The sequence below is a fragment of the Chamaea fasciata genome, unplaced genomic scaffold (assembly GCF_029207755.1).
Source record: "Chamaea fasciata isolate MVZ Bird 193981 ecotype frontalis unplaced genomic scaffold, bChaFas1.0.hap1 SCAF_6, whole genome shotgun sequence".
NCBI classification, from domain to species: domain Eukaryota; kingdom Metazoa; phylum Chordata; class Aves; order Passeriformes; family Sylviidae; genus Chamaea; species Chamaea fasciata.
Window position 1 is genome coordinate 31289512 of NW_027094091.1, and position 27854 is coordinate 31317365.

At 39.9% G+C, this 27854-nt stretch overlaps 1 protein-coding gene across 1 annotated transcript; it reads right to left on the reverse strand.

Annotated features, from left to right (window-relative positions):
• Positions 1-133: 133 nt before the first annotated feature.
• Positions 134-27335, reverse strand: FAM149A (family with sequence similarity 149 member A). The gene is given in 15 exon segments (XM_066185864.1): positions 134-3208; positions 4045-4126; positions 4493-4621; positions 5296-5416; positions 5722-5940; positions 6139-6242; positions 7365-7519; positions 8954-9144; positions 11107-11283; positions 11439-11564; positions 12332-12474; positions 14021-14153; positions 15106-15216; positions 27075-27314; positions 27316-27335. Coding segments are annotated over 15 exon segments (2034 nt in total). The 3' UTR covers positions 134-3125.
• Between the last annotated feature and the right edge of the window lie 519 nt (positions 27336-27854).

The window sequence follows — 27854 nt, forward strand, 5'->3', positions numbered from 1 at the left end:
CAAAAACTACAAGAAAGGTAGTATCATGGTACTATCACATACTATCATGGCTTAAACCACGATGAAGTACCTCGCATACACCTCACCCCAGTGGAAGAGAAAGGAGTATCAGAACAAAGATAAAACCCATGCATTGAGATAAGAAAAGTTTAATGATTGAAATAAAATAAAATGAAAACAGGAAAAGAAGAGAGAGGAACAAAACCCAAGAAGCAATTACACAAAACAATTGCTTACCACCCACTGACCTCAGTCCACCCCCAAGCAGCAATAGCTCCCTCCCAGCTCTGCCTGCCCGCCAGTTCATGTACTGAGCAGGGCCTCCTGTGGTATGGAATACCCCTTTGACCAGTTGAGATCAGCTGTCCTGGCCATGCTCCTTTACAGCTCCTTGTGGACTTTCTCACTGGCAGAGTATGGGACACTGAAAAGTCTTTGATGTAGGGCAAACACAACAAGAACTAAAACATTAGGGTGTAACCAATATTATCCTCATACCAATTAAAAGACAGCACTGCGCCAGCTACTAGGATGAAAATAAATTCTATGCCAGCTGAAACCAGGTCAGGTATGTAAACAAGCAGAGACAGAAGAAAAGTATTTGCGTTTAACAGGAGAGATGAATTAGTCACGAACAAGGCTGAAAAGGCAGAGGTACTCAACGCTTTCTTCACTCAGCACCAGGCCTTGGTAAAAAAATCGGGGCTGATGCACACAGACCCACTGTCTGTGAAGGAAGGGTTGGTATGTGAACTATTACAGGAGCTTGACCTCTACACACTGATGCATTCTGACAGTATCCAACCATGGACAGCTGGCCGATATAGCTGCGAGGCCACTCTTCATAATCTTCGAGTTGTGGAATTTGAGGGACATACGAGAAGAATAAAAGAAGGCTAATGCCACTCCTATCTACAAGGATTTCAGAGTGGATCCAGAAAATTACAGGCCCATCTGTATTACTTCAGTCCCTGGGAAACCTATGGAATAAATTTTCCTGGGGGCTGTTACAAGTCAAATGAAGCCCATGATTAGGAAAAGCCAGCACAGATTGACCAATGACAAATTGTGCTTGACAAACCTGATTGCCTCTTACAACAAATGAACCTGCTTGGCTGATGTGGGGCCACCGGTGAACATTGTCTACTTGGATATCTCCAAGGCTTTTGATACGGTTTCCCACGGCCTCCTACAGAAATGTGGATGTTATGGTGTGGATGTGTGATCCATGTGGTGGGTGGGGAATTGGCTGACCGGCGACATCCCCAGGGTGGTGGTAAATTGCTCCCTTTCACATTGGCAACCTCCACAAATGGAGTCCCCCAAGGAATGATACCGGGCCCAGCACTGTTCACTATCTTCATCAGTGGTCTGGATTATGGGATCAAGTGTACCTGGATGAAGTTTGTCAGTGATACCAAACTGTGTGAGGCAGTGGACACTTTGGAAGGGAGAGCTATCCTGCAGGAAGACCTGGACAGGCTGAAAAATTAGGCTAACAAGAAGTTTCTGGAGTTCAGTACGGGCAAATATAAGGTCCTGCACATGGAAAACAGGCTGGGGATCTACCTGGTTAGGGAACAGCTCTATGGAAAGGGACCTGGGGGTCCTGGTAGACAAGCAGCTCAGTATGAGTGAACAGTTTCCTGCTGGAGCAAAGAAAGCAAACACAAGACTTGGCTACACCAACACCAGGAGAAATGAAGTAACCATCCTACTCAGTTCTGGTCAGGCCACACCTGCAATATTGTGTTCAGTTTTGGTCCCTGCTATACATGAAAGATGTGGGCAGGGTGGAGAACGTACAGTAAAGGGCAAAAAGGACCAACTTACTGGGTAGCTGGTTGTGTGAGGAAAGGTTGAGAAAACCTTATTACCGTGTTCCTATATTTAAGAGTGGCTACTAAGAAGATGGAGATTACCTTTTCATAAGGAGTCTCATGGGAAAGTAAGGAGCGATGTGTGCAAATTCCCTGGAAAGATTCCAACTGGGCACAAGAGGAAAACTTTTCACAATGAGAATAATCAGCCATTGGAATAATCTCTTCATTATGTGGGAAGTGGTGGATTCCCCAACACTGGACACTACAATTCAGCTGTACAGGGTGATGGGCCGTCTCATCCAGACTGTGCTTTTGCCAACAAATATAGGACCAGATGATCCTTGAGATCCCTTCCAACCTGGAATGAGTCCATAACGATTATCAGGATGTAAGATGACCAGTGATTGTCAGGTGCCCAAAAACTGATGAAAAGAGAGAAATGTTAAAATACTTCTGGTAGACAGCAAACATCCCTCTTCCCCTCTCTTGCCACCTGAGAGAATTCATTGTGCTCTAGTAATTAGCAAATCTTTATTTTTAAGCTGCAGAAGCAGATGCTTGTTGCTCTTCTCTTCTCTTCATTTGTACAAGGAATCCCAAAAAGTGGGAATGGTCTTACAGATTTGTCAGCATGTGGTTCAGTTGCTCAGCATCTATAAACACGTCTGGCTTGGAAGGGAAAATGTTACTTGCTGTAAACAAAGTTTATCCCAGCAGTTCCCAGTTACTGATGATTAGAACAGCAATAAATGAGATTTCAAAAGGAAGAACAAAAGGTTGGTACAGATAATATTTGTAAGAGATCAAATATTATCATCATGTAATAATAAGCAGACAGACTGAAAAATGAAGAAAAGTTAAAATAGTAGTTAAAAAGGAAGTACTGCACATTCCTGTCTAAAAGTATAAATTTTACATATGACTAATATTTAGACAGACTATCCTTAAGAAAACCAAAAAAGTTGGAACAGCACTTTATGTTCTAAATGTATCTTGTTTGATAGGTAGAAAAACAATTCCCTAGGAAAGGCATAGAAAGAAGGAGTGCCTGAGAAGAAAGTGCAACCACAGTCTCTTGATAAAGGCAACCAGAGCAGACACCTCAACCATTTATTTCATTTTGCTCTAATTTTCAATCTAACGCCTGGTCAAATAATTTTAAAAGAAGGTAATGCAGTCCTCCTCAAGATTGCAAGGCTCAGCACACACCAGCATATGCACACCTTCTTTGTTACACAAGATACTAAGTGGCAAATTTAGTGCTTCAGTCTTTCATTCACTGCAGAGGGTTTCTGTTTCTTCCTAAAACAGGTTAAGAGGCAATCTAAAATCTTTTCTTGCGGTTGGAGGATTTCTCTGAAAGGATCTGGAGTAATTCTGTGAACCTGGAAAATATAAAACATTGTTAATTGTAGTTTCTGAAAGACACTCCAAGATTATATATGAGTTAGTTCCACCAATGTGCTCAGATCAGTATTTGCTAATCTGCCCTTATTCTTACGTCACCTGTTATATAATCATGTCAATGATGTCATTATTTAAACTCAAGAAGCTTCCAAACAATAAAGGTTACTTAAAAAGACTAAATACACCAGGAACTAGCTAGTCAGCTTTATTGTAAGAATGGAACAAACTGAGCTACATAGGGTTGCTCTCTTTTTTGGGGTTGTAAATTCAAGACAGAGCTGCAAATCACTATTTTTTATGAGAGTTTTATATTTTTGTTAAAAATACACATTTTAAAATCTATTTTTTTTCCACACAAAAAGTTTGTTAATTTCAGACCTAAAATAAAATTTGTCATGAGCACTTCACAAGTATGCAACAGTACAGTGTTACTACTCTAGCAGCTCTAAAAATACCTAGCCCGTACACCACATACTCTTGTTATAGTTGTATGTATGTCAAAATACAAACAAAAGCAAAAACCAAAAATATTAAAAAAAAAAAAGAGATGAGATCAGATGAGACAGAATCCTTTTCCTCCCATGTCATAACAAGAAAAAGAAGCTTCACAGACTTCCTACCCACAAGAGGTTAGGAAGTCCTCAAAACAAGTGAGAAGAAACTTCAAAACCAAACTCAAAAGATCCTGCCAAGAAAACCTGTTCTTCTTTTATGCTGGGATGACTCTCCCTAAGCACTAAATTTTTTTTGACAGTATGATGGGTTAATAGGTTTTGTTGGCCTTTTACCTTCCAAGTCATTCTTATTTGCCTACCTGTTATCAAAAATCCTTGACCAGTCCTTCTGTGGTTACCAAAATCCACAGGAGTCAGTGACTTCTTCTGAGGTGTGTTTCTCTGCAAAAAGAAAAGATATACCCTTAGCTAGTGTGATCCACTAATCTATAGGAAGGGTTTGATTATGGTTTTTATGATCTAATCCAGCAGACCGGATCCGACCAAAGTGCAAAAAGCTCTTGCTTGCACAGCACTAAAACTGCACACTTCTACACACACCCTCAAAACCTGAAAAAAAATTCTTCTTCATACAACAGTCCCACACCCTCCTCAAGACTTCTAGCGTCCTCCTCTCTACAGGTAGCAGGAATCCCTGCACATCAGAAGTCCGGAGAGACCTAAAAATGAGACTTTCTGTAAACCCACAGTGGGCATGAAAGAAAACCTCTTCCCTTTTTCCATGTCTCCACTTACACTGTAACATACCCTAAATGTATGAGTTGTGTTGGGTCTTGAAAACTGATTAACAGTAACAGTTCTTTCTCTGAGTGGCTGCTGCTCTGTTCTGCCAGCTACTGCACTTGACACTCTGCTATGAGCATATCGTCCTTGATGCTGAGAGAATGAAAAAAAGAGAAGGCAGCAATTGAAAAAGCTGAAGTATTTCTTTTTCTGTGGACATACAAAAGTTCACAAGAAGATAAGAAAAATATGTTTTCAATAACCAAAAGCACCAATTTAAGTGTTTGCCTGTTTTTTAAACAGATGCAAGACTATTTCTATGTTGGCATGTTGATATATCAACATGGTAATTTACTTTCATTCTGGTGATTTATTCCAACCTTCAAAAATAGGTTAATATAAGATCTGGATTTTTTCAGTTGTTATCCTTTTCTACTTCAGTCAGCATAATTTTCTAATTCTTAAAACCTAACATTAGTGAATAAAACACTGAAAATAGCTATTTAAATTCAGATGCATAGAAGAGCAAGATTACTATCTTGTTATTATGTTCTTGGTTCTTTTTAGCTTTTTTTTTTTTTTTAACCAGGTTTTTCTGTTGCCAGAGAAGTCTTTCCACTGTGATCTGTCTGTGACCTAAGGTTTTAAACTGCCTTCTCTTGCATTGTAATTGCACCCCAATATAACACACATTAGCATGTTAAAACTGTGAATTAAATACAAACCAACATAGGTTGTAAAATTACTCATTTCAACCAGTGACATAGTGTAGTTTATTTCTAAATACCTTGAAGTTCTTCACCAGTAAAAAAATGAAGACAACTTACAGAGCTCTGCTGCACTTGAGGTACTGAAACATGTTGTTCAACAGCCTCGGAGTTTATTGGTGGTAACTTGTTCCAGGTTGCAGGCATGTGAGCAGAAGATAAACGATCCCTGCTGCCAACCCTACAGAATTTTAAAGGTTCCTCTTTTAGGAGCATTCACATGACAGACTTCTTCATTGAAGTAAAATGAAGGTATTAAGCAGCACATTTCTTTGTAAAGCTCCGCTACAGAAAGTAACAGCACCTAATACAGCAATAAAGAAGTAAAACAAATTCCTCAAAAAATCATGGCTCTGCTTGCTTTCTTCATCCCTCTGAATTCTACAATTAATAATAAATTGCAGGTTTGTTCTCAAGTATTTTGCAAAACCTTCATTGGTGAAATTTCAGTGAAGTTCTGGGAAAAGAATAAAATGAAAAACTCACAATTTCTTGCCTTTACGGATTCTATCATTTTGCGTATTAGGAACTTCTGAGCAGGGTCGGTCAGAGGTGAGAGAAGGTAACCTTGGTAGTTTCCTAGAAGATGCCAACAGAGCTGGAGATGATGAGAGGACACTGTTATCACAAATTCTCCCCAGTCTCCCATGTGCTGAATTTGGAGTGCTGGAGGTAATGCTACGCTGTTTGTCTTCCTGCTCATTTCTAGGGAAAGAGAAAGAAATAAGGAATAAAGATCAAGAAAAACAAGGGTTTAACAGTGCAACATTTCAACCTCTGGAAATTACTATCATATCAGTGCTACACACAAGATCACTGCCTTTTAATATTTTTTTTTAATGGCAAGACATTTTTTACATAATGTGAATTATGTCATATTTTTAAAAAGTCAGTATCGCCTACTGTATTTTTTCTGGTGTGGCAGCATGCCTCTGTTGGAGTGGTTTTGCTTGAATTGTCATCACACCATTCAGATCACTATAGAATTTGCTGGAGAAACGGTGAACCTATTAAAAGCAAGAACTATGTGTTAACCTTTACTTTTCTAGAAGGAAGATCTCAAAAAGCACATAGTTTAGAGGTATTTTACTTGTTTTTTACAAAAGTTCCTGTTAAAATTTTTCAGTAGAATTCTCAGGAGTAGATGGGGCAACTATGCTTTTTTCTTTTACTTACCCTAAACAGATTTTTATAAACACAACTTGTGTAATTTAGTTACTGAATTGCAACTTGATTTACAATACAAATTTCAGTCAAAGCCAGAGTTTGATTTTTCAAACTTTCCATTTTCCCTCAGCTCAGGGGCATGATTTATCAAAACATTTTACTTCTCCTGGCTGCTGGGGCCACTACAGAACAACACACACCTATGGAGAGAACCAAGACTGCTGTGCTGTCTTTCCTCACTGTTTAGCAAGCATGGAAAGGGAGCTGATGGAAGAAAATGAAGTCACTTGAACTCAACAGAGAGAGACCAGAGAGAAAAAAACAAACAGAAGCAGTGGCTGAAAAAGGGAACAAATGTGCAAAACACGAATCAGGAGACAGAGGGAGGAGACAGCAAGCAGGACAAAATAAGACATTTTATCAGTATAAGCATGAGCTTCCACAAAGACAGGTAAGGCCTAGTGCCAGTTGGCTGGTGGATGTACTTCAGAGTCCCCTTTCACAAGAAGCAAAGAAAAACAGAAGGAATGGGAGAGTCTGAAACTTGCAGTGTTGTGAGAAAAGTACTTCAAGTTGCAACTTCACATCATACTTTGTCTTCTTAATTCTACCAGGGAGAAATTACTGTATCACAACAAAAGCAGAATTAGTTTTTAAGGACAGAGTCGAATTTAGCAAGACTTTGTAAATCAATGGCAGCAATACCTTGTTAAATTGTACTAAATTGTACTTTTGTGCTAAACTGTACCTTTACAGACCACCAAATTAAAACAAGTGACAAGAAACAAAAAAATGAACATTGAATGAAACCTCATTTTTAATTAAATTACTTTAAGTACACCTAATTGGTATTAAAATAAAAGAGGAAATAAAGAAAAAGAGCCTTTTCAAGTTTCGATCAAGACTGTCCAAAGTTTGAAGAAAAAAAGAGTATTTCACGGAAAGGTTTGTTTTATTTTTACCTGTGATGAAACAGAATGAGCCCCAAAAGATACACTTCGTGTTTCAGAGCCTTTGGAAAGAGGAATGGTCCCAGCATCTGCTATAATATGAACGACTGGAAAATGTGGCAGTTTTGCTGTAACAGTTTTCAGTTTTTCTATTTGTTGGTCACACTCTGCACAACAGCAAAAAAAGTGGAGGGAATAAGAAGTATTTTCTATGTTTACCAGCCATTATTTCTTGGGGTTAAAACACTATTACACTACACAGTAAATAAAGACTTTCACATAGCTTTACGTTTCCATGCTATTTAAAAATCTCACACAAATTATGGGTTTTTGAAAGCATTTCCATTTGTCTATGCTTTATCTGACGCTGACATACAAGCAGGCCTATACAGGTAGATTTGGAGGTGGTTGTTTAAAAAAATACAAGACCATTGAAATGCTGTCTAAAAATCCCCAGAGATTTTCCTTTTTAAGGAGTAAAAAAAAACCCAAAACTTTAAATATATATTAAATAAAAAGTCTATTGATACTAGCCTTGTCTGTCAGCAGCTATACACTGTTTCATTTTGGGTATATGCTACCATCTTATTTCTATTGTAAACCCAAATTCTTTTCCTTCCTAGTTGAAATACTAGCTATTTGTAATCAGCTGATGACCTTCAAAAATATAAAAGGGCAAACCTATCATAATACTGCTAAATGATCCTCCCTAAACCATAATACTGAGAGCTAAACAATCCACATGTGGTGTCAAAAGAACTTTTAAATTACAAAACCTGAAATGTTAAGTTCTGATGCTGCAAGCATTCAGAGAAATTTTGCCATTTCTTACTTTGTTGTATTCTTATATGAGGTTGAGTGTACCTTACATTAGAGGTAACTTTAAAGACCCACACAGGTATTCTTCTATTTCTTCTGTCCTTTTAAAACACATTGAAAGAACTGAAATTTCCCTCGGCTTCCAAAGACTTGCACACTAAACAGATTTTCACTTCTACTTAATTTTCCTAGCTTTTCCTTTTCCTCACCTACAGTCTGTTAGAATATGGAAACATAAAATAAAATTATATGTGTCACCTGTCCTTCATCCTATAGTGCTATAGTGGACTCATAAACTCCTGCACATTACCAAGCCTGTCTATCTCACTTTAACATTCTGACTACCCAAGGGTTCTTTTTATTAATGAAGCTTAAACAGTGAGGACTAGGAGACTCTGATTCCAAGGTTCCAGATCCAGATCACACCGTCAGTGATCCCCTGACTAATGATGACTAACAGCATCAATTTGCATTTTCAAGTCAATGATTAATATTTTTATATTTTTTAAACATGCCCTCTTGCAATGAAGCTATTTCAGTCAGTACTTTTCTTTTTACACCTCTCATACAAAACTCCCTGAAAATTAGGAAGGAAGTTTTATTTTAGATGCATGTGTATGCACACATTCTCATGGCAAGGCATTACATATGTTACAGTTCTACAGCACTGGTTATCTCAACTAAAGCTTGGACAATTTGCTTAATTTAAGAGGATAGGGAAGGATGACTTTTCTGAAATAGTTTCAACAAATACCATATTTTCAATTGAAAATATCAAATACCTGGGATACTAGTTTCCCAATTTTTTTTAATCAGTTCCTCCAATATTCCAATGACATTGCTCCAGATATGATCAAATACTTCAGAAGCCACAGCATCTTTGATACAGGCATTGGGAGAAACAGGGGGAATGCCACGCTTACACCTCTTCTCAGAAAGACGCTTTTTCTTTTGTTCCCAAATCTCATCCTCACTAATAAAGGAAACAAATTCAAAAGAATTCCCATGGGAATTGACTTCCCTCCCCAACACCCTTCAATAGAAAAACATACAAATGGAAGAAAAGGCAGTCAGCTGGAGATAACAAAAAAACTCAAATTCACCTAAGGGAAGAGAACCTAAATACTCTTTCATTTCTTTCTAATTTCTCTTTCATTTGCTTTCCATTGAAAAATTTAAAAATCCCATTAGGGCATTACAACAGAAAGATCTACAGGTCTAGGAAAAAGTTTTGTATGTGGCCCATAGTCATTTGAGACTAAATCCTATGATTTTTACAGTAACATAGGCAACAACATCTGTTTTATTTGTCAAGAGGACTCTCACATAGAAAATTTCTTTTCTCAGCATGACCTGTGTAACTGCACGCATCTGCAATTTTCCACCATTTATCAAAGATGAAACAACTTTAAAGGATTTCTGCAGTATGATAAGAATAGTCTAATACACCCTCTCAGGAAGAAAGTTTTGACTTTTTTTTTAATGCCATCATATTTTTTCTAAGGAATGTTTTTGGGGATTTTTTTTGAGCTCAAAAAGATGATTCCAAACCCCTACTAGTTTCTACTACCTCCCTTTCTCTTCTCCGTCACTTCTTCACTTCTTCCTCAAACCTCACTGCGTAATTCTTAACTGTACATGAGATGCGGCTCAGTGGTCCAAATCACAAAAGTGACCAAGCTGTTCTCCCATCAGGCTTTTTAACACCTACTGTTTTAGTTATGGAGAACAAGGTATTTCAGGACTGAAGGAAACAGGAAGCATATGAAGGAGACGAAAGAGAGAAACATACCTTCAGACAAGTCTCTCTCCCAAATTACATTTGCTTACTTAGTAAAACAAAGAGAAAAGACTACTGAGAGTATTCTTAAACATAAAACTTCCTAAAAAGGCAGCAACCCCAGCCTTCTCTTTCAAAAAGAGCACTGAAAGGGTCCCTGTCTGGTTCTCAAGTTTTCAGAACAACCATGCCTTTGTTCTGAGTGTGCATAAAGCCTTAGCACAAAAAGCTGTGCTTTGTGGCCAATGAGTCCTAGCAAAGTTTTCCCCCTTTAGAGGCCTTATAGAAAACAGCACATGATGATCCTTCATCCACCCAGTAGCCTAGCTGCTGGAACATTCAACCGGCTCGCAGGAAACCTAGGCTGCACTGTCAAGAACATGACTGAATTACTTGGGGCTCACAAGAGTGCCCTAAATGCAGGCTGTAAACCTGCAGCTCTCCTCACAAAGCTGTTCTACTATGCACAGAAAGAATTTAAGACTCATTAGGACAGACAATGACAGCACAAACAATGTAATGATACTGAACAATCTGATGTTCAAGGCACTCACTTGGGGAGAAGGGATGCCTTCATTCTACCCCATCTCAAAATTAAATACTCATTTTATTGAATGACCATGCATCAAATTCCTCAAATCAACTAGTGGTTAAAACACATTCTGTCGCCCTGATTCTTCAAGCCTTCTGATGATGTTTACATAGTTCTAGTGAATCTCTCACAAATGTAACATAAACAAGTAGATTGTTGTAATACCAGCCTGTGACAGACTGGTGAACGGACCACTGGGGTCAGAAAGGTGTTCCTCTCATCTACCAATCCTTGATCAAACTCCAAATCCTATTTAAATCCCAAATCATAATAAACTTCCTCTCTTTCTCTGCTCACCTCTGAACCTGAGTGAGTGTGGTTCTTTCCTGTCCCTACCGGTGACAACATTCCTCTGAAATGGGAGATGTGAGCTTTAAACCACTAGAAAAACAACATACCTAATTCTTTGACATGCCCAGTGAGTGTTCTGACCACTGTGCTACTGAACACAGGGCCAGAAGGAACTATATCATACAGAAGAGAAACACAGTTTATGAACTCTGACTCAGTTCATTGGTAATTTTTCATTACATTCTTCAAAAACACATATATCTGCTATTTACAGTTCCTTGTTGTCAAAGGCAAGATATTCCTCTATTTTTCCATCCTCATCATAAATTTCTTCTTCCAGGAAGGAATACATGGCTGAGTCTGAAGCAGAAAGCCTAGTGGAACTTGAATCTGGTGATGTATGTATTGGTGATGCTGTTGGGATCAGTTTAGAGCCTGAGATGCAAAGCCTGAAAAAAAATCGAGAAAATGAGAATTAAACATTCAAAGAGAGAAGAAAGTGCATATTTAATTATACTGACATGTTTCAGTAATACAAAAGTAATATTTGTACGCATTTCTGAAAGGGGAAGATCAAAACAAAAACCTTAAAAGATTAACATACTCTTTTGTATGACCAGTACATTCAAGGAGGCCAGGCACACACTTAGTATCTACATGGGCATCATTTCTGCTCTGAAAATGCTGAAAGCCTTCATCCTTTGGCACTAGGAGCTGCTTTCCTACAACCCTGAATAAAAAGGAGAGAACAGGCAGTATCATAGATGGAAACCTTAGCCATATTCAAATATCCAGAATACAAACACCTGCAAACAGTAGGCAATGCAAAAGTACAACTTACATCTGCTTTGAGAGGCCAGAGCCCTGTGCATTACCTTAATATTGCCTAGTATTTAAGTCATTAAAGTTAAGCTGATTTACACAAGATGAGATTCTAGTTTATAAATTTTAAGATCAAATAGTAAACTTCTTAGATTGCTCTAAAGGCAGACAAAAGTAAATACACTTCCTTTCTTATCAAAAAACTCTGTAATATACATTTAAAAATGGATGCAGAAGACAAAAAACATCTGCTGTGACTTCACTTATCCAACTCCGGTACCCATCAATGTGAGTAGAAGTGCTAATCAAAAATGTTTACATCCAAAGTTAAGGCTACAGTTAAAGTTCAGAAAATGTGCAAACTCCAACATGCATAATATAGAGAGGAAGAGAGAAAAGGTGACAGCAACTCTAATAAATATATACTAAATTATATAATAAAATAATTTCTGAACAACTTTGCCTGTAATCGTTTTATTAATCAAAATAAACGGTATCAGTTGCTAAAGCACCACTGCCCAGATTTACATAGCAACTATGGCACAGTTCAGTCCCAGAGATACAGATTTCAATGCACCAGTGTTGCTGATGCCCAAACCATAAGAGGGTACCCCCCCAAAAATTCAAATTAGAATGGTAACTGATTAAAATGACTGCTAGCAAGAATTTCCTTACCTTATATGAGGAAATTGTTCAACCCAATCTTCACATTCTGCCTGCAGGTTCTCTGTTTGGGAAGTCACTTTTCCTTCAAACAGCATTTCATCAATCTCCCAGAATAACTGATGCACTCTCTGCGTGTTGGCTTTATCAAATTCCTATATATTATAAAGTTAATACTTGTTAGCAAATATGCATGTATACTAAAATTTCCATGATATTTAAAGAACAGAACAACATGAATCAACTTGGCTGAGCATGTCAGAATGCATGTTCAGATTTTATATTTTGGACACAATTTTTATACTACAATACAAAAAAAAAAAAAAAAAAAAACACCACAAAAAAAAACCACCAACAAAAAATCCCATATAGCTGGCCTGAAGAAGTTGATTTAGCAAAAAGGAACTACAGGACTGCATTTCTTTAACATTAACATATAACATATAGCTGCCTAGAATTAGCCCACATTAAAAAATACAAAAAAACCCCCAAACCAGTTATAAGTTGTTTGGACTCCCAGCTTGTTCCTGTGCCAGTGTGAAGCACGCACACTGCATCTCTAGCACCCAGGGCACCATAACTCCCTGCACTTTCAGGAAGTGCTCTTCTTCTTCCTTTCTAAGCACAGCAACTAAGAGGGCAGAGAGGGGGCACCTGATGCCTGTGTAACCTGGCCTAGTGCTTAGGAAACAGGTGTCAGCGTGAGAAATGCCCTTCCATACTTCTTCACCGAACCTACAACTCAGTGTAACTAGAGACTAGGTTAGCATAGAGGCAAATGAAAATAGTAGAGAAGTGCCTGATTTTATCCAGTGATGCAGAGACAAGCACTTGGCTGAGGGTTCCTCATCTGGGAACTGTTTGTGATGACATCTGCCACTCACATTAGATACTTTGACACAGTAAAAACACTGGTAAAATTCAAGCCCCAAATCATGCTGGTTCACTTCCAGCAGAATGCCTCAAAGCACTTCAGACAATAGAAGGGATCACACTGAAAAGAAATGAGAAAATAACTCTCACATAGATTACTGTAATACCCAGAGTCAGGCTTTCTCCTAAAGGGCTGGAATCAACAGATGGGGTCAGTAGCCTAAAGGTTTGGGCATTAGGCAAAAAGAATGGCAAGAACTACCAGTCACAGAAGGCTTTCTGAAATGGAAGTGGCAGCAACTACAATGTTTTTGGATTTATTAAACACTGGCAGCTTGCACCAGATATGCCTCAGAGGTCAGTCTTTGTAACAGACACAACCTCTCCCTGCATCACCTACACAAAGTAACTAAGTTTATGTAAGAGCTAAGTATTTACCAAGACTGGGAAGTTTATATGCATGTTCATGAATGTACTTTATAACTGAAAACATTGAGAACAGTGCAATTTAGACATTGCCTGCACTATACAGTGTTTAAAAAGACGTTTTATCATTCACTTGGACCCAGAAACCTAAGCCTACCTTCTACAGTAAAACAGCTTTGTTTTCCCTGAATTTCATCAATCATCATTTTATTCCACTTTCCTTTGTTACACATTAGCTGCACCAATACCAACTTGCAACCAAAACTATTTTTTTAAATATTCAATTAATACACTTATTCATTAGCCTATTATGGATGAGGTGCTACATGTCCAACATCAGTAAAAACTAGTACTTTCTACAATACTTAGAGAAAGGGTACTGTAAAAGATTCTGTGACATACATCATCCCTCCAGGAGTAAATGGAACTTCTTTCAGTAGACAAACTAGTAGTATAGCTGTTTATTCCAGACCAGGAATTATTCAATGCTGCAGGTGTCGTACAACCACTAGATGAAAGTGATGAAAGTGTCTCACTGAAAAGAAGACAAATTAAAGTGAAGGACACGAATTATTTTCTGTATAAACATCTTTTAAATAAAGCAACCAATCAAGTAAATGGTGCAAGCAGGCATTTTAAAGTAGAGTGAATACCTGCTCCTGTTACTACCATTTAGTGCCTTAAAGGCAATTCCTCCTACACTATTATGCTTTTGCATGTACATACATCATTGCAACTCTATGGCACTCTAAAATATGCATATGTATGTGTGTAAGTATTTGAATATAATTATATGCATGTATCTATATTTCCAGCTCGAACAATTATTTTGGTTTCTCCACGTCAGCTGGTGATCACATGAAAAACACATGAAAGATAACAAGCTTTCTTTAACTCCTTCACATTAGAACTTGCCACAAAAAAACCTTTGCAAAACTAAGCACAATATCTCTACAAATGTTTGAAATAGCACTGCATTACATGTTTCTATGCAGGGCTTTTTATGTTGCTAAATCTGGTGCACTTTAAAATTTGAGCTGCAGCAACTCAAGCCCCCAAAGTTCTAGCTGGTCCCTGCCAGCTACCACACACCCCAGGATAGGGGGAAAGCAGTAGCAATTGGATGTGCAGGCCAGGCAAATCCTAACCAGTGTAAGTCATCTGGAATGAAACTTCTTGAAAGTTAACTAACCTGCAACATTGGTGAACATGATTTCAACTTAATCATGAAGTCTGATTTTCCTTCCAGACCTAATCAGTGCCCTCTACTATAGTCTTAAAACACTCAAATCCATATCACAAACCAGGAATAAAGTTCAAACCCTTTAAACAGAAGATAAGGTCAATTTGAATCCTACATTATATTGTCCAATAATTATTAACCATGAGAATGACTGGAAAAATGATTAGTGAAAATTAATTCCAATCTGGAAATATCTAAGTCAAAAGTGACTTAATTAAGTATTATTTCAGAAGTACATGCATACCAGGTGTAATTGTCAATGGCTTCTTGCACATTTCTTGCAAAAACTGATGGAAGAGACACTCCAGTTTTTCCAGAGAGACATCGATTTGGGGAACCTCTGGACAGTCCCTTCCTATAAACACAGAAATGTAACATTCCATAATTTTAAATAAAGTTAATTCACATCTGCACTGCAAGAGGGGGGAGGTGAGGAGGGCAGGGGAAAGGAGGAGAGGAGGAAGACAACTATTCTGTTGAATTTTTCAATTTTTCAATCCTATCCATCAGGACAAACATTTGCTTGGAACAAACTACCTTGTTTTAAAATAGTTTTTATTTGCCTTACTTACAAAGGTAAGTATAAATTTCAAAAAAAATGTACTCTGAGACTTGTTTTACTCCACCAGCATCCTCCTTCGATTTTGCAGTTCAAATTTTGCAAGAAGCACACACAAATGAAGCAGCACCTCACTACTGCAACAACAGAGCAAAGGCACAAACCAGTAATTGCCCATACAGCAATTTAATGAAGGAATGGTTTTTTTTCCTTTGTTTGGGGGGGGGGTGAGGCTTTATGTTGCGGTTTTTTGATTGGTTGGTTTTTTAGATGGAAACTGTTAATAATTACACAGCTGTTCATAATTACATATTACATTCGATACATGAAGTTGGGTCATTAATATGCTAAACCCACCTCTTCATACACAGAGGTGTGAAAGTGTTCCTTGGAAACACAACAACAGATTACTTCACCTATTTTCATGCTATAAAACCCTCACAGCGGCATGACTGCATCAAAGTACATTTGTGAATGAGTAACTACAAGAAAACAGCTCAAGAATTTTTTTAATTTCTTTAGACAAGAACTGTAAATTGGCCCTGCAACAGTTCGTTCTGTCTTCTTTCTATCCTTTGTGATATTTACCTTGTCATTACACATACTAAAAATATGTCAAAATCAAACTCCCCACTCAAATGGACAACATAACACATCCTACTGCTAGGTCTTAGTTAAGAAGACACCAAAACCCTACCAAAAGTTTGAACTTCTCACGAGGGAAGACCTTAAGTTTTAAATTCTTGGAGGCTGGTACAACAGCAGTGGAAAGCATTTCCATGTGTTTGCACTTCATATTCTCTCTCCTGCCTAGGCATCTGCTTTTGGCCAGTGAGCACCAGGAGGCTTTATGAATATTCATAAAGTCCAGTCCCATGACTTGAGTCTCATTTTGTCCTTTGTCCTAACAGTAAGATCTATTTCCCAGAAGTAACACTGAGCTCACGGTCCATCTGTCCATCTTCTACATGGAATGCTGTTTCCTTCTGTTCCTATACATCCCTCTCGGTCTAACATTTGCCATGTTATTGCTCAGGCAGGCTTATAAGATCTTTCAATTTTTTTCATAGCTGACCCTTGTTCTTACAAGTTAATGGCACCACCAAGGTTTCACACTTCACTGCTCTTTACCTGCTCAAACTGCCCAGGTCAGATTCCCATGAAACACCATTGGAGGAGGAAATCATTTACTGTTACCTTCTGTTTACTAATATCCAAGCTAAATCTCCCCTAGCACAACTTCAGGCTGCGTCCTCTTGTCTTGATGTGAGGTGGTGCAAAGCAGTGTTTCTGCCACATTTTCCACTGCATATTGTTGTACTACGTCTCCTGACTCCCTGGATCACATGCCATTAGATGTGCCAGGAAATTATTGCAATACAACGAAAGGAAAAACCCCTCCCAGCACATATATAGCATCACTTCCCCTGCGCTGGCAAGCAAACACCAGAAGCTGGTGCAGCTCCTGCTTGCTCACCGAAAGCTCCGCAGCGACGGGCATTAAACGGGGACAACAATACCGCTGTCTGCTTACACCGCGGCAGCGCTCCCGCCGCCCCGGCAGGACGGCCGCGCACACCGCCCCGCCGCCACACTCACTCCCCCCGGGACCGGCAGCCCCGGCCCCGCCGCCACACTCACTCCCCCCGGGACCGGCAGCCCCGGCCCCGCCGCCACACTCACTCCCCCCGGGACCGGCAGCCCCGGCCCCGCCGCCACACTCACCCCAGGACGAGCAGCCCCCGGCCGCAGCCGCCCGGCGCGCCGGCAGCCCGCGCCCTGCGCATGGCGGCGCGGCGGGCGCCCCTCGCACCGGCCCGGCGGCGGCGGCCCCGGCCAGCCCGCACCGCCCGCCCGCGGGCTCCCCGCGCTGCGCCACGCCCCGCCGCAAGGCCTGGCACCCCTCCGGGCCTCCCCGCAAAACGCTCATGCCTCCGCCTGGGCCGGAGGAGCGCGATCTCCCCATCTCTCGCCTCGCAACACGCGGCCAAAGAACGCCGAGCTTGGTCTTTCTGACCAGAGGTTTCCCTCGCCTTATGAAAGGCGATGAACAAAGGTGATGCGATGCTGGCCAACTACATAAAGATTTTTCCTTGTTAATTGAGTTCTCCTCGGAACTACCCTTGTGCACGTCACCGACCTTCCTCAGCACGGGTGCCAGGGCAGAGCATAGACTGTCAGCTGCAGATTTATACTAGCTCCAGTAATCCACTAGCTCCATTCATCTCTAGTTCCAGGACATAAAAACTCTGGCGTCTACATATTTTGCAGAAAGCCTCTCTTAAAGGAGGAAGCAGATCTGCTCATACGCAAGAAGAAAATACAAGAAAGAGAAAAGAAAAAGAAAGGCAACATTAAATATGCTTAAAATTAGGACTGAAAAAGCAAGGCATATGAAGCCTCAGCTTACAGGAAAACAAGCATCAGCATTTAGAAAACATTTAAAGTTTCATAACCAAACAAAATGTTACTCACTAAGAAAGGTGTATATAAAATGCCTAGCATTTGTTCTTTGATAATTTTTTTTTAACCTGTTTGGTAAGAAAAGTTCCACATTCTTCAGAGCCCTGCCCCATTCTGTGTCAGTAAATCATTAAGAAACTGCATGTGTAATAACTTTCCTTGTCCTTAACAAGCACTGTTTTATAGGAGCAGGTTTGTCCAGCATCTCAGACACGCACACATACACAGTAATAGTCCTTTGTCAAGACAAACTTATCCAGGCAGATGAAATCTAGAACAGCAAGTTATGCCCTGGTTAAAAAAATAAAATTTTAACCTTCCACTTTGTCCTACATTTCCTCAGTGCAGAGACTAAGAGCAAAAGTTAAATTCTGTGCAACCCTTTTGGAAGGCTTTTTTGCCATTGCAACAAGATTCAGCCATTGGTCGCCCCCACACCTTACCACCACAAAACCCCACAATATCATTTGCACTCTGTAAACCAAGCCCCTTCTTCCTTTCCAACCAACACAATGATAATTATGTGGATAAATAATTGTGAAGAAGTATATTATTAGTATTAATATTATTTCCATCTTTCTAATTTGGAAATGGAGAGAACTATCAGAGGACATGCCAAAAGGTGTTCAACCAGAGGAGTTTAGAAAAGTCAATTAACAGAGAAAAATGCTAACTTTATTATCTGTCAGACGTGCCATGAGATCTCTTTAACAGATGATTCAAAGTCTATTTTGTAGCCATGGCCCCTGATAGAAAATATTTATTATGCATTGCTCCCTTGCCAACAATGTACAATATAATAATCTCTAAAAAAGTGGCTGACTTGTTGTCTGAAATAATTAATTTTCTCAAATTTCCCATCTTTACATGTTCTTTACTATTTTGGAAGCATTATTTGTTACAACAATAAACATACTAACCACATCATGCTCTCATGAGAAGATATGTTTTCTCTTTTAAGCTACCATTTACAGCTGGGGCAGTTAGACCTAGAGAAAAAGAAAGCTCAGGGGGGACTTGATCACTCTCTACAACTACCTGAAAGGAGTTTGTAGCCAGGTAGGTGGTGTTGTCTCCTCCCAAGTAGTGAGTGGCAGGATGAGCAGAAACAGCCTTAAGTTGTGCCAGAGGAGGTTTAGATTGGGTATTAGGAAAATAATCTTCACTGAAAGAGTGGCCAAGCTTTGCAATAGGCTGCCTAGGAAAGTGGTGGAATCACCAACCCTGGAAGTGTAGGTGGGGCACTTGGGGACACGGTTTAATGGTGAACACATCAGTGCTGGATTAATGGTTGGACTTAATGATTTAGAGGTCTTTTCCAACCTTAATGATTCTCTTTATTCATTTCAGTCATATTCTCACTTTCTGCTTGTTTGCCTACCCCACACTTGGTTTGTAAAACCAAGAGATTATTATTTGTATGCCAGATTTCTATAAAACTTTGATGAGAGAGTACAAAAAAAAACGAACTATAATCTCACTCTAAAATAAATGTGGAAATACATCTGTGGGGAAAAAAACAGATTTTGAAATCACACCAACCTTTCTTAAACTGGTCTGGAACAATTACCATGGAAGTCTATTTCTTACTCTTCTTTGAAGTGGCATAGTGAACAGAAGCCGTAACTACACAAATCCAGCCTGCTCAAATATTCCTCTGTAAAGGGTCACTCTCAGCACAGCACCCACCTGTCATAGGCATTTTCTTGGAAGTGAATAGACACTCCTGGTCAGCATCTTGTTCACTGAACAGAATGTACAAATTTGCTGCAAACAACACTGAGAAACTGTCACTGGACAAAATGGTCCTTCCACACATTTACCAGCTAATGGTGCTTCACTTTTGGAGCAAGCAAGAAACAGACATGACATGACATGACTACTTTTCCACATCAATAATGTACAACATTCCAGCCATGCATCGCAGTATTGCAGTTGAATATTTATATCACAGAAGATACTAAATTCATAAGAAATACACCCATTCTTTCCCCTCTAGGTCAGGCAGTCTAACTTGGTTGCAGTCAGCCATGGTAAGCTCTCCCTCAACTGCTTGACAAAACACATCTTTTTCAAGATTGAGAGGATGTTTAGGAAGAGGACTTTCACTCTTGTAACAACTTCAGTGACTACAAACTGCCAGGTATAACAGACAGTATTAAATATCATCAGCAGATCACAGAGGAGGTTGTACTATCTGAAGACTGCTGTAACAACTGTGCCAGGACTGAGCATTCTAACACCTGGTTAATACAGCAGCACCGAATCCTTCCTTCAGGAGTCTGGACCTTTTATGAGACATATCCAGTCACTTTCACAGCGCATGAAAGCAGTCAGTTTGGCTCAGCATTTGATCACTTATTGCAGCAATACAAAGAAAATACAGGTAGATGACAACAATGCCTGTCCTTGCTTACAATCCCTAAGCCTCAGCTTTCTCCTAGTCAGGCTCATTGTGGCATATCTTGACAAAGCATCCTTGGAATAGTTTAGCTGAGGTAAGTCCAGAAGGTGCATGTAAATGAAATAGAATAATGAGAAATTTAACAGAACATTCATCTAGTCTTCTGTAGAAATTTTAAGGCAGCTATGTTTGGCTTGTTTGTTTAGAAATGGCACGGCTTATAAAGGAAAAGGAAAAATAAACCTGCCTTGAAAGGTAATATAGTAAATGTTGACCTTCCTAGCTTCCAGCAACACATCTTTGTCATTACTGTTACTGAACATGCCAGAGGCTTGACAGCTAGCAAAAATGCACTCCAAAAAATTATAGCTCATCTCCACTGATAAGTGTCACTCCAGGCTTGGAGATAATTTTCATTTTGCTCTCATCTCTATTAACGAGCACTGCCAGAAGTGTTTCAGTGCTTTCAGTCATCTGGTTTTCAACAAATGAAGTACTGACTATATCTGAAGCAAGAAAATACAAATCTTTATCAGAGTTTTTCCACTAATAGTGTTTAATCATACCACCTGATTGTCCCTTTCCTTTTAGAAAAATGTCACTTAGTGTCTTTGAAGCTATGTATGGGTTACTGATGCTTTAATGATCAAACTACCTTGGGAGCATTCATACAGTTGAACTCCGGGTGACTATCTTTTTGATGTGACCAAATTACCATAATCTGCCACAATGTCAATTTTCTTCATATGTTGCTAAAATTTCCTTCATAAATAAACATAAAAGCCTCACTTGGTTTAAAAAGTAGGTAGCATTGGAATGAAAGCATGAAGGTTTCTCTGTGCTTGCCTGCATCACCATCTACAGTTTGTCAGTCCTCTGTGGCAGCCTACTGCACAGAGTGCTCACTAGGTGCACTCAAAATCATCTCTTCTACCCAAGACCTGCTTCCCTTTAGGGTCAAGGTCTTCACTTGTTATTGCAACTGGAGAGAAGAAAAATAATAAAGAAATGAATGTAATTATTTTCTTAAATCACTAACACTAAAAGTAGGGCATCTTTTTTAATACAATCTCAATCTGTGTGCATACAACAGAGCATCTCAGGCAGCTATTTGTAGTACATAAACTTAAGTGCAATGCCTCTTGTTAGACATTTTCATATTAAATCCTGAGACAGATTTAAGGCTTTTCCAACCATGATCTGTATGGAAGTCTCTTCCTATCTTTATAAAACAAAGTAAGAATAAACTAATTTTAAGGACAGGCTTATTTGTATGTAGTAATTTTATTCTTTGGCAAACTTTAGAGGCTTTATAATTTTGAAATTCATTCAAGATGGCATGAGCTTGCCAAGTATTATATATATAATTTTAAATCAATTTGTAATTTTGATTGACTGTAAAAATGTAACTGCAAGTATAATTCTTGGTTATAGGAAATATAAATTTCTGAGTGCAAGATACTATAGAAGTAAATACGACTTTTTAATATTGATTATGAATCAACATTGAAAAAAATTCTATCATCTTAATTAACTGCAATAATAAAGAATGCTAATTAGTGTCTTAGAGAAGGTGTTTTATTTCTTTGGATCTGATAGGAGGCATTTACGGCTGCAGGATCAAGTGTCTGTCTGAACAGACAGGGAGAGAGCAGCACCCAAACAAAACACTTGGAAGTGATCCACAAGACTTTCCCTGTGTATTCTTTTTATGTAAATTTGGAAACCCAGTAATTTTTTTTTTTAATCAGACTTTTTTCAGCAGCATAACGTCGTAGAGATTGGAACACGTTTTCCCTTCTGTTCATTGATCTCTGAAGAAAATTGCACACATAATGAACCACTGAGAACAGGTGCAGGACTTTATCCTCTTGGAATTTAAAAAAAAAAAAAATCTTAAATGTTGTGTGGCAAGAGTTCTATAGCACAGAGTGAAGCAATGCAATTGTGGGGAGACCTTAATCTGCATATGCTCAGGCATACTAAATACTTTTTTCCTTCCTCTGTAACCCTAAATACCCATGGCTTGAGATGTCATGATATGTCATATTGCTAAAATATGATGTAGCCAAAGGGATTTGAGGGCCTGAAAGCTTTCCTCTACTTTTGCTGTAGTGAGATTTCCATGGTGGTGTACTGGAAGAAAGGCACTGCTGAAAAACAAAGTAATGACCCTTTATTTATCCCACAACCACAACTCCTTTCCTAAAAACCAGAGAGAGAGATAAAGAGAGAGAGAGAGAGAGAGAGAGAGAGAGAAGGTGCAAATAAAAAGCAATTGCACAATACCACTGCTCACCACCTGAATGGAATATCCCTTTGTCCAGTTCAGGCCAGCTCTCCTGGCCATGCTCCCTCACAGCTTTTTGTGCACTTCCTCACTGGCAGAGCCTGGGACACTGAAAAGTCCTCGACTTGGGGTAAACACTGCTTAGCAACAACCAAACATCGGTGTGTTATCAACATCATTCTCATACTGAATTAAAAACGCAGCATCTACTCAGGAGACAGAAGCAGAGTAAGGATGTAAAAACTATCATGTGCCAACTTCTGAACATTATGAACATACGTCTTCAAGTGAAGGACTCAAATCAGCACAGAAATCCCCACACTTGTTGTCCATATAGTGTACATACATGCACAAGTAGACGTTCACACTACATCAAAACTTTTCCAACAAAACTGTAGCAACAGTGAGAAAAGACTGATTGATTCAGTCCCAAGTATTTTGTGAGACAAGAAATCTCTAATTCCTTTAGCATTTGATAAAACTGACAGGAATGATCTCACCACTGGAAAGACCACAAATTTTCCCCAAACTACTGTAGTATCCAAGAATCTTCTTCCTTACCAAAAATATTGATGAAGAAAAAAAATGCCCATTATGAGCCCAAACCTTAACTAAACGTGTGACCCCCCATGAACAAAGTACGCTGAATTCTACATTGACAAACAGTAAAAAAGAAATAGTCCTCTAACTCACAAAATTTAGAGGAGTTCGTGACAGTTAAGAGTAACAATATAGACTGAGGGCCCTTCCTCTTCTTTTCATGGTTGACTTAATAATCCTGCTTTTTGAGCACTAGATCAGAAATAAAATGCCTGGTTGTAAAGGTATCATCTTATTTTCCAACAAACAACCAAGTTCGCTGCATCTAAGAACAATTAAAGGGCTCAGCCTTTGGGTTTAGCAACTTTGTGGTTGCTTTTTAAATTTTTTTAAACATTTATTCTCTAGTTGATTAGTTTGTACTGCATCTAGCTCATGTACCCCCAGCATAACAAAGATGTCAGCCTCTTGGAGCAATCCCAGAGCAAGGCCATGAAGATGATCAGAGAGCTGGAACACCTGTCCTATGAGGACAGGCTGAGAGTGCAGGGATCGTTCAGCCTGGAGAAGAAAAGGGGAGACCTTAGAGAAGGCTTCTATTACCTAAAGGGGGCCTGCAAGGACAGGGACTTCTTCCCTGGAGAGGGACTTCTTACAAAGACATGTAGTGGTAGGACAAGGGCTTTAAACTGAAAGAGGGCAGGTTTAGATACTGGGGAGAAATTCCTTACTGTGAGAGTGGTGAGGCACTGGAACAGGTTGCCCAGAGAAGTTGTGGATGCCCCATCCCTGAAGTGTTCCAGGCTAAGTTGGATGGGGCTTTGAGCAATCTGGTCTAGCAGAAGGTGTCCCTGCCCATGGCAGGGGGATTGGAACTAGATGACCTTTAAGGTCCCTTGCAGCCCAAACCATTGTTGGATGTCCATAACATTTTCCAAAACCTGAGGTTTATATACAATATAACTAAATGTTAGTAGTTATTTTTAGTTGCATCCATCTAGAGAGTGTAGATGATAGTACCATGTAGTACCAAATTAAAATTTACCTCTGAGTTCTTGTACATTTAATTGCAATGAAGAAATAGACCGTGGCAAACCACCACATTACTATATTTACTCTTTTAGATCAGTACAATAAGGGAAGTCACCAGCTTAGTAACACTACAATGCCCTATCTCGGTTAGTATGCATTACAGAGAGAAGAGATCTATTGCTTTTAGTGGGTAAAACAGGAGACAGGGAATCAGAGTTTCCACCCACTTCTGCAGCTCATCAGATTACTTATATCCACATTTTCAAAGTTAATAATTTTGAAACCCAAAGCTTGAGCCTTGAGAAATAAAAATTTACAAAAGATAGTGATATTTGTACATCACAGATAAAGATACACTTCTCATACCAAGTTCGCAAACATGTTTTTTCCATGTGTCAGAATCATTCTGAAAATAGGGAGCAATAAAATTAGTTTCTACAAAATATTAACCCACCCCTAAACAATGTAACTTAAGCTTTGCAATTTATCTTTAGACTAGGTAGGGGTTGTTATCTCGCCTACCTGTTGCAACATGTTGGGATAGCAATAATAAGGGTTCTTTAAAAAGGAATCTATGCATCTTGGTACGTTAATATATTGTTCTAAGTGTAGCATAAGGCGTCTTCTTATCCTCTCAAGAAATGTCATGGTCTTTTAAAGCCGAATATATATTTTCTTTCAAATAAGAGTAAAAAACGGAATTTTTTTTCTCCATTATGAAGAAAAAATTTATTATAAATCCTCCTTCAATTTGGTTAAAAGAACCTGAAACTGCTATGTAAATAAGTAGTAAATGTAAAGTCCTGCCATAGTTTAGCCCTCTACACTATTAAGTAAACTTGTTGGTAGTTGTGGAAATCAGAAAATTTAGCATATCTGGGAAAGATAGAAGTTACTTTCAAATTTTCACTATTTTGCACTCTCCATGTACTGTCATTGCTATCAACTTGTTTGTACTTAAGAAAAAAATACTAAGACATAAAATGGATCTTTTCCTTTATTAACCAATTACTCATAGATAGATTGCTATCAGTGAAAATACACTGGCCGTTGATGTCTTCTAAATCATTTTAAACAGCAATAAAACTTATCATGAAGGAACTTTATTTAGGTAAGCAAAAGCTTCCTCTGTATAACTACCAACAATATATTATCATATTCTGTAACTCACAAATTCCAATCTCAACTCTAAGCAAGGAATACTAAGGTTTTCAATATTTAATTAAGATGCTTCTAAAAGCTTAAGTGAAACCATCTAATTAAAAAAATGCTAATGTGGAGGTATAGACTTTCCTTGCCAAAGTGATGTATCTTATTCCTTCTTCTACCTCTTACGGGTTTGGTTTTGGTTTTTTGAAGACAGACAATACCTTATCGGTATAACATTTACTGCTACGAATAAAATATTTGAAATGCCACCATGCATACAAAAGAATAAGTTACGGATAATTAGGTGATATCAATTAGAAGTGATTCAATACCAAGTCAAAATGAGTATTTTGCTGGACACAAATTCTTCATCCCAATACAATCAGATTGTTTTAAGAGTGAATTCCATTCTTTAATTTTTTTAATGATAGAAGTCATAGACATTTTATTTGGCTTTTTTTGGTACTGAAAAAGAAGCAGCTAGGGGAAAATTACAGGGACATAACACTGATTTGTGGTGGCATTATTTATATAAAGCACCAAACATCTTATAAAGAGAACTCTGTTACTACACATAAAACCAGATTAACCTCCCTATTCACAAAAGGCTACTATTTTACACAAATACAGTAAAAGGTTAAGCCTGAAAGAGCTTACAATATATTCTGAAACAAAATAAAAAGCTCTAGATTGGAGTCAGGGAAAAGAAAAGAAGTAGATCAGGGAGGATTTTTGCTCCTACTTTAAATATTATGCTACATGGAAGCCAAATGTAAAGCAAAGGTTCCACAATCCATCTGAAAATTTAAGTGTACTAGAAGAGATTGCAGTCCTAAAGACTTAAAAATACTTAAAGACTTAAATACTAAAGACCTAAAAAGACTTTAAAAAACTTAAATATACATTCATTCCTATCAACACCTAACAAAACATTACTGTTCTTCTGATTGTCAGTAATAAAGATTAACAGATTTCTACTACAGAAGCAGCAATTACAGATGTCCATGAAGTATATACAGTAGCTTCCCTTTTTTTGTAGTAGTATGAAAAATTCCACCAATACAGTAATGCAACTGTTGCTCACTTTTATAAGGTCTTCTGTTTCAAATACACTAAGAAACCACTTCAGTATACCTTTGCTGTAGCAAAATATCACCAAATGCGAGCACACATATTTAACAGGCTTCTTTTATCTGCAGCAAACCCTAAACGTTTCAAGGTGAGACTTGAAAATGAAACACAGAAGCATCCAAACCAAGTATCACACCTGTTACTGACACTTGGCAATCTCACTAGGCAGTGGCCGAAACGCCTGCTTTGATGCGCAGTAGCAACTTCGGGACAGAACTTGATACAACTCACACACCTACGTGAGGGTCCTTCACGATACCTACTCAAGCTCACCATCCCGTGCGCGCCCTCTGGACCTCGGCTTCTCTCCCTGAGCATCCCGAGGTGGGGACGGGACAATTTTCCTCCGGCCGTGCGGGGCCGGGCTCTGACGGCCGTCCCCTTCCACGCGGAACCCCGAGCGTTTTCCAGCCCTTCGTTCCTTACGGCGCCGCACACAGCCCCGTGCGAGCCATCGCTCCTGCCCGTGAAGGTGCGCTTCCCTGCATCCGGCATACTGCCGGGGAAAGGAAAACCCTGCCCACGGAGATGTTCGGTCCCTCTCAGGACACCCAGAGGCAGGAAAAGCCAGGTGGAAGGAAGCCACAGGAGTGAGGGGCGAACACCTCCCCCGTACTCCCGTAGGTCTGCGGGGCGCTCACTCACGCGGGACTCCGTGGGATGCCGGCCGCCACCTCGTCGCCCTCGGCCGCCGCCTCCTCCTCTATGTCGGGCAGGGTGATGATCAGCCCTTTGGCCGCCGCCCGCTCCCCGGGCTCCTTGTCCGTGGCGCTCGGCGCCGGGAGCGGGGTGCGGCCGGCCCTGCCCGCGGCGCGGCCGCCGCCGGACGGGGGTCGCGGGCTGGGGGGCGGCGGGGTGCGGCGCAGCCTGGAGAGGAGAGGCCCGCCCCGGGGCCGCCACCTTCATGGCAGCGTAGGGCGGGAGCCCCTGCCCGGTGCCGCAAGCCCCGTCGAGGGGCCGGCGGCTTCCGACAGGAGGTGCCCGCTGCCTGCGGCCCGGCAGGCGTTGCTAGGCGAAACAAACCCCGGCGGGCACGCACCGCCCTGGGCGGGGAGCACCGCGGCGGCGGAAGGCCCGAGAGCAGCCCCGGTCAGCCTGCACACATCTGTGGGGCCCCGAGCAGCAACCTGCTGCGGCCGGCGAGCCGGGCAGACAAAGCGTGGGATTGCCCCCCAGATAGAATCCCATTCTAATATTAAGGGGCAGAAACGAAGCCCACCTGCCGGGGCAGCAGGGCCCTCTTCCCACATCTGTGTATAGGAGGGGCTTAACAGAAGTGGGGAGTGAGAGCGACCCAACCCAGCACATCTGTATCACCATGCCAGGCAGACGCGGAAAGGAACCGTGTGGAAGCAACAATTCACGTGCTTTTAAACACGCTCCCAACCATGCCAGGCAGTTTGGAGAGCAGTAGAGGGTGTCAGT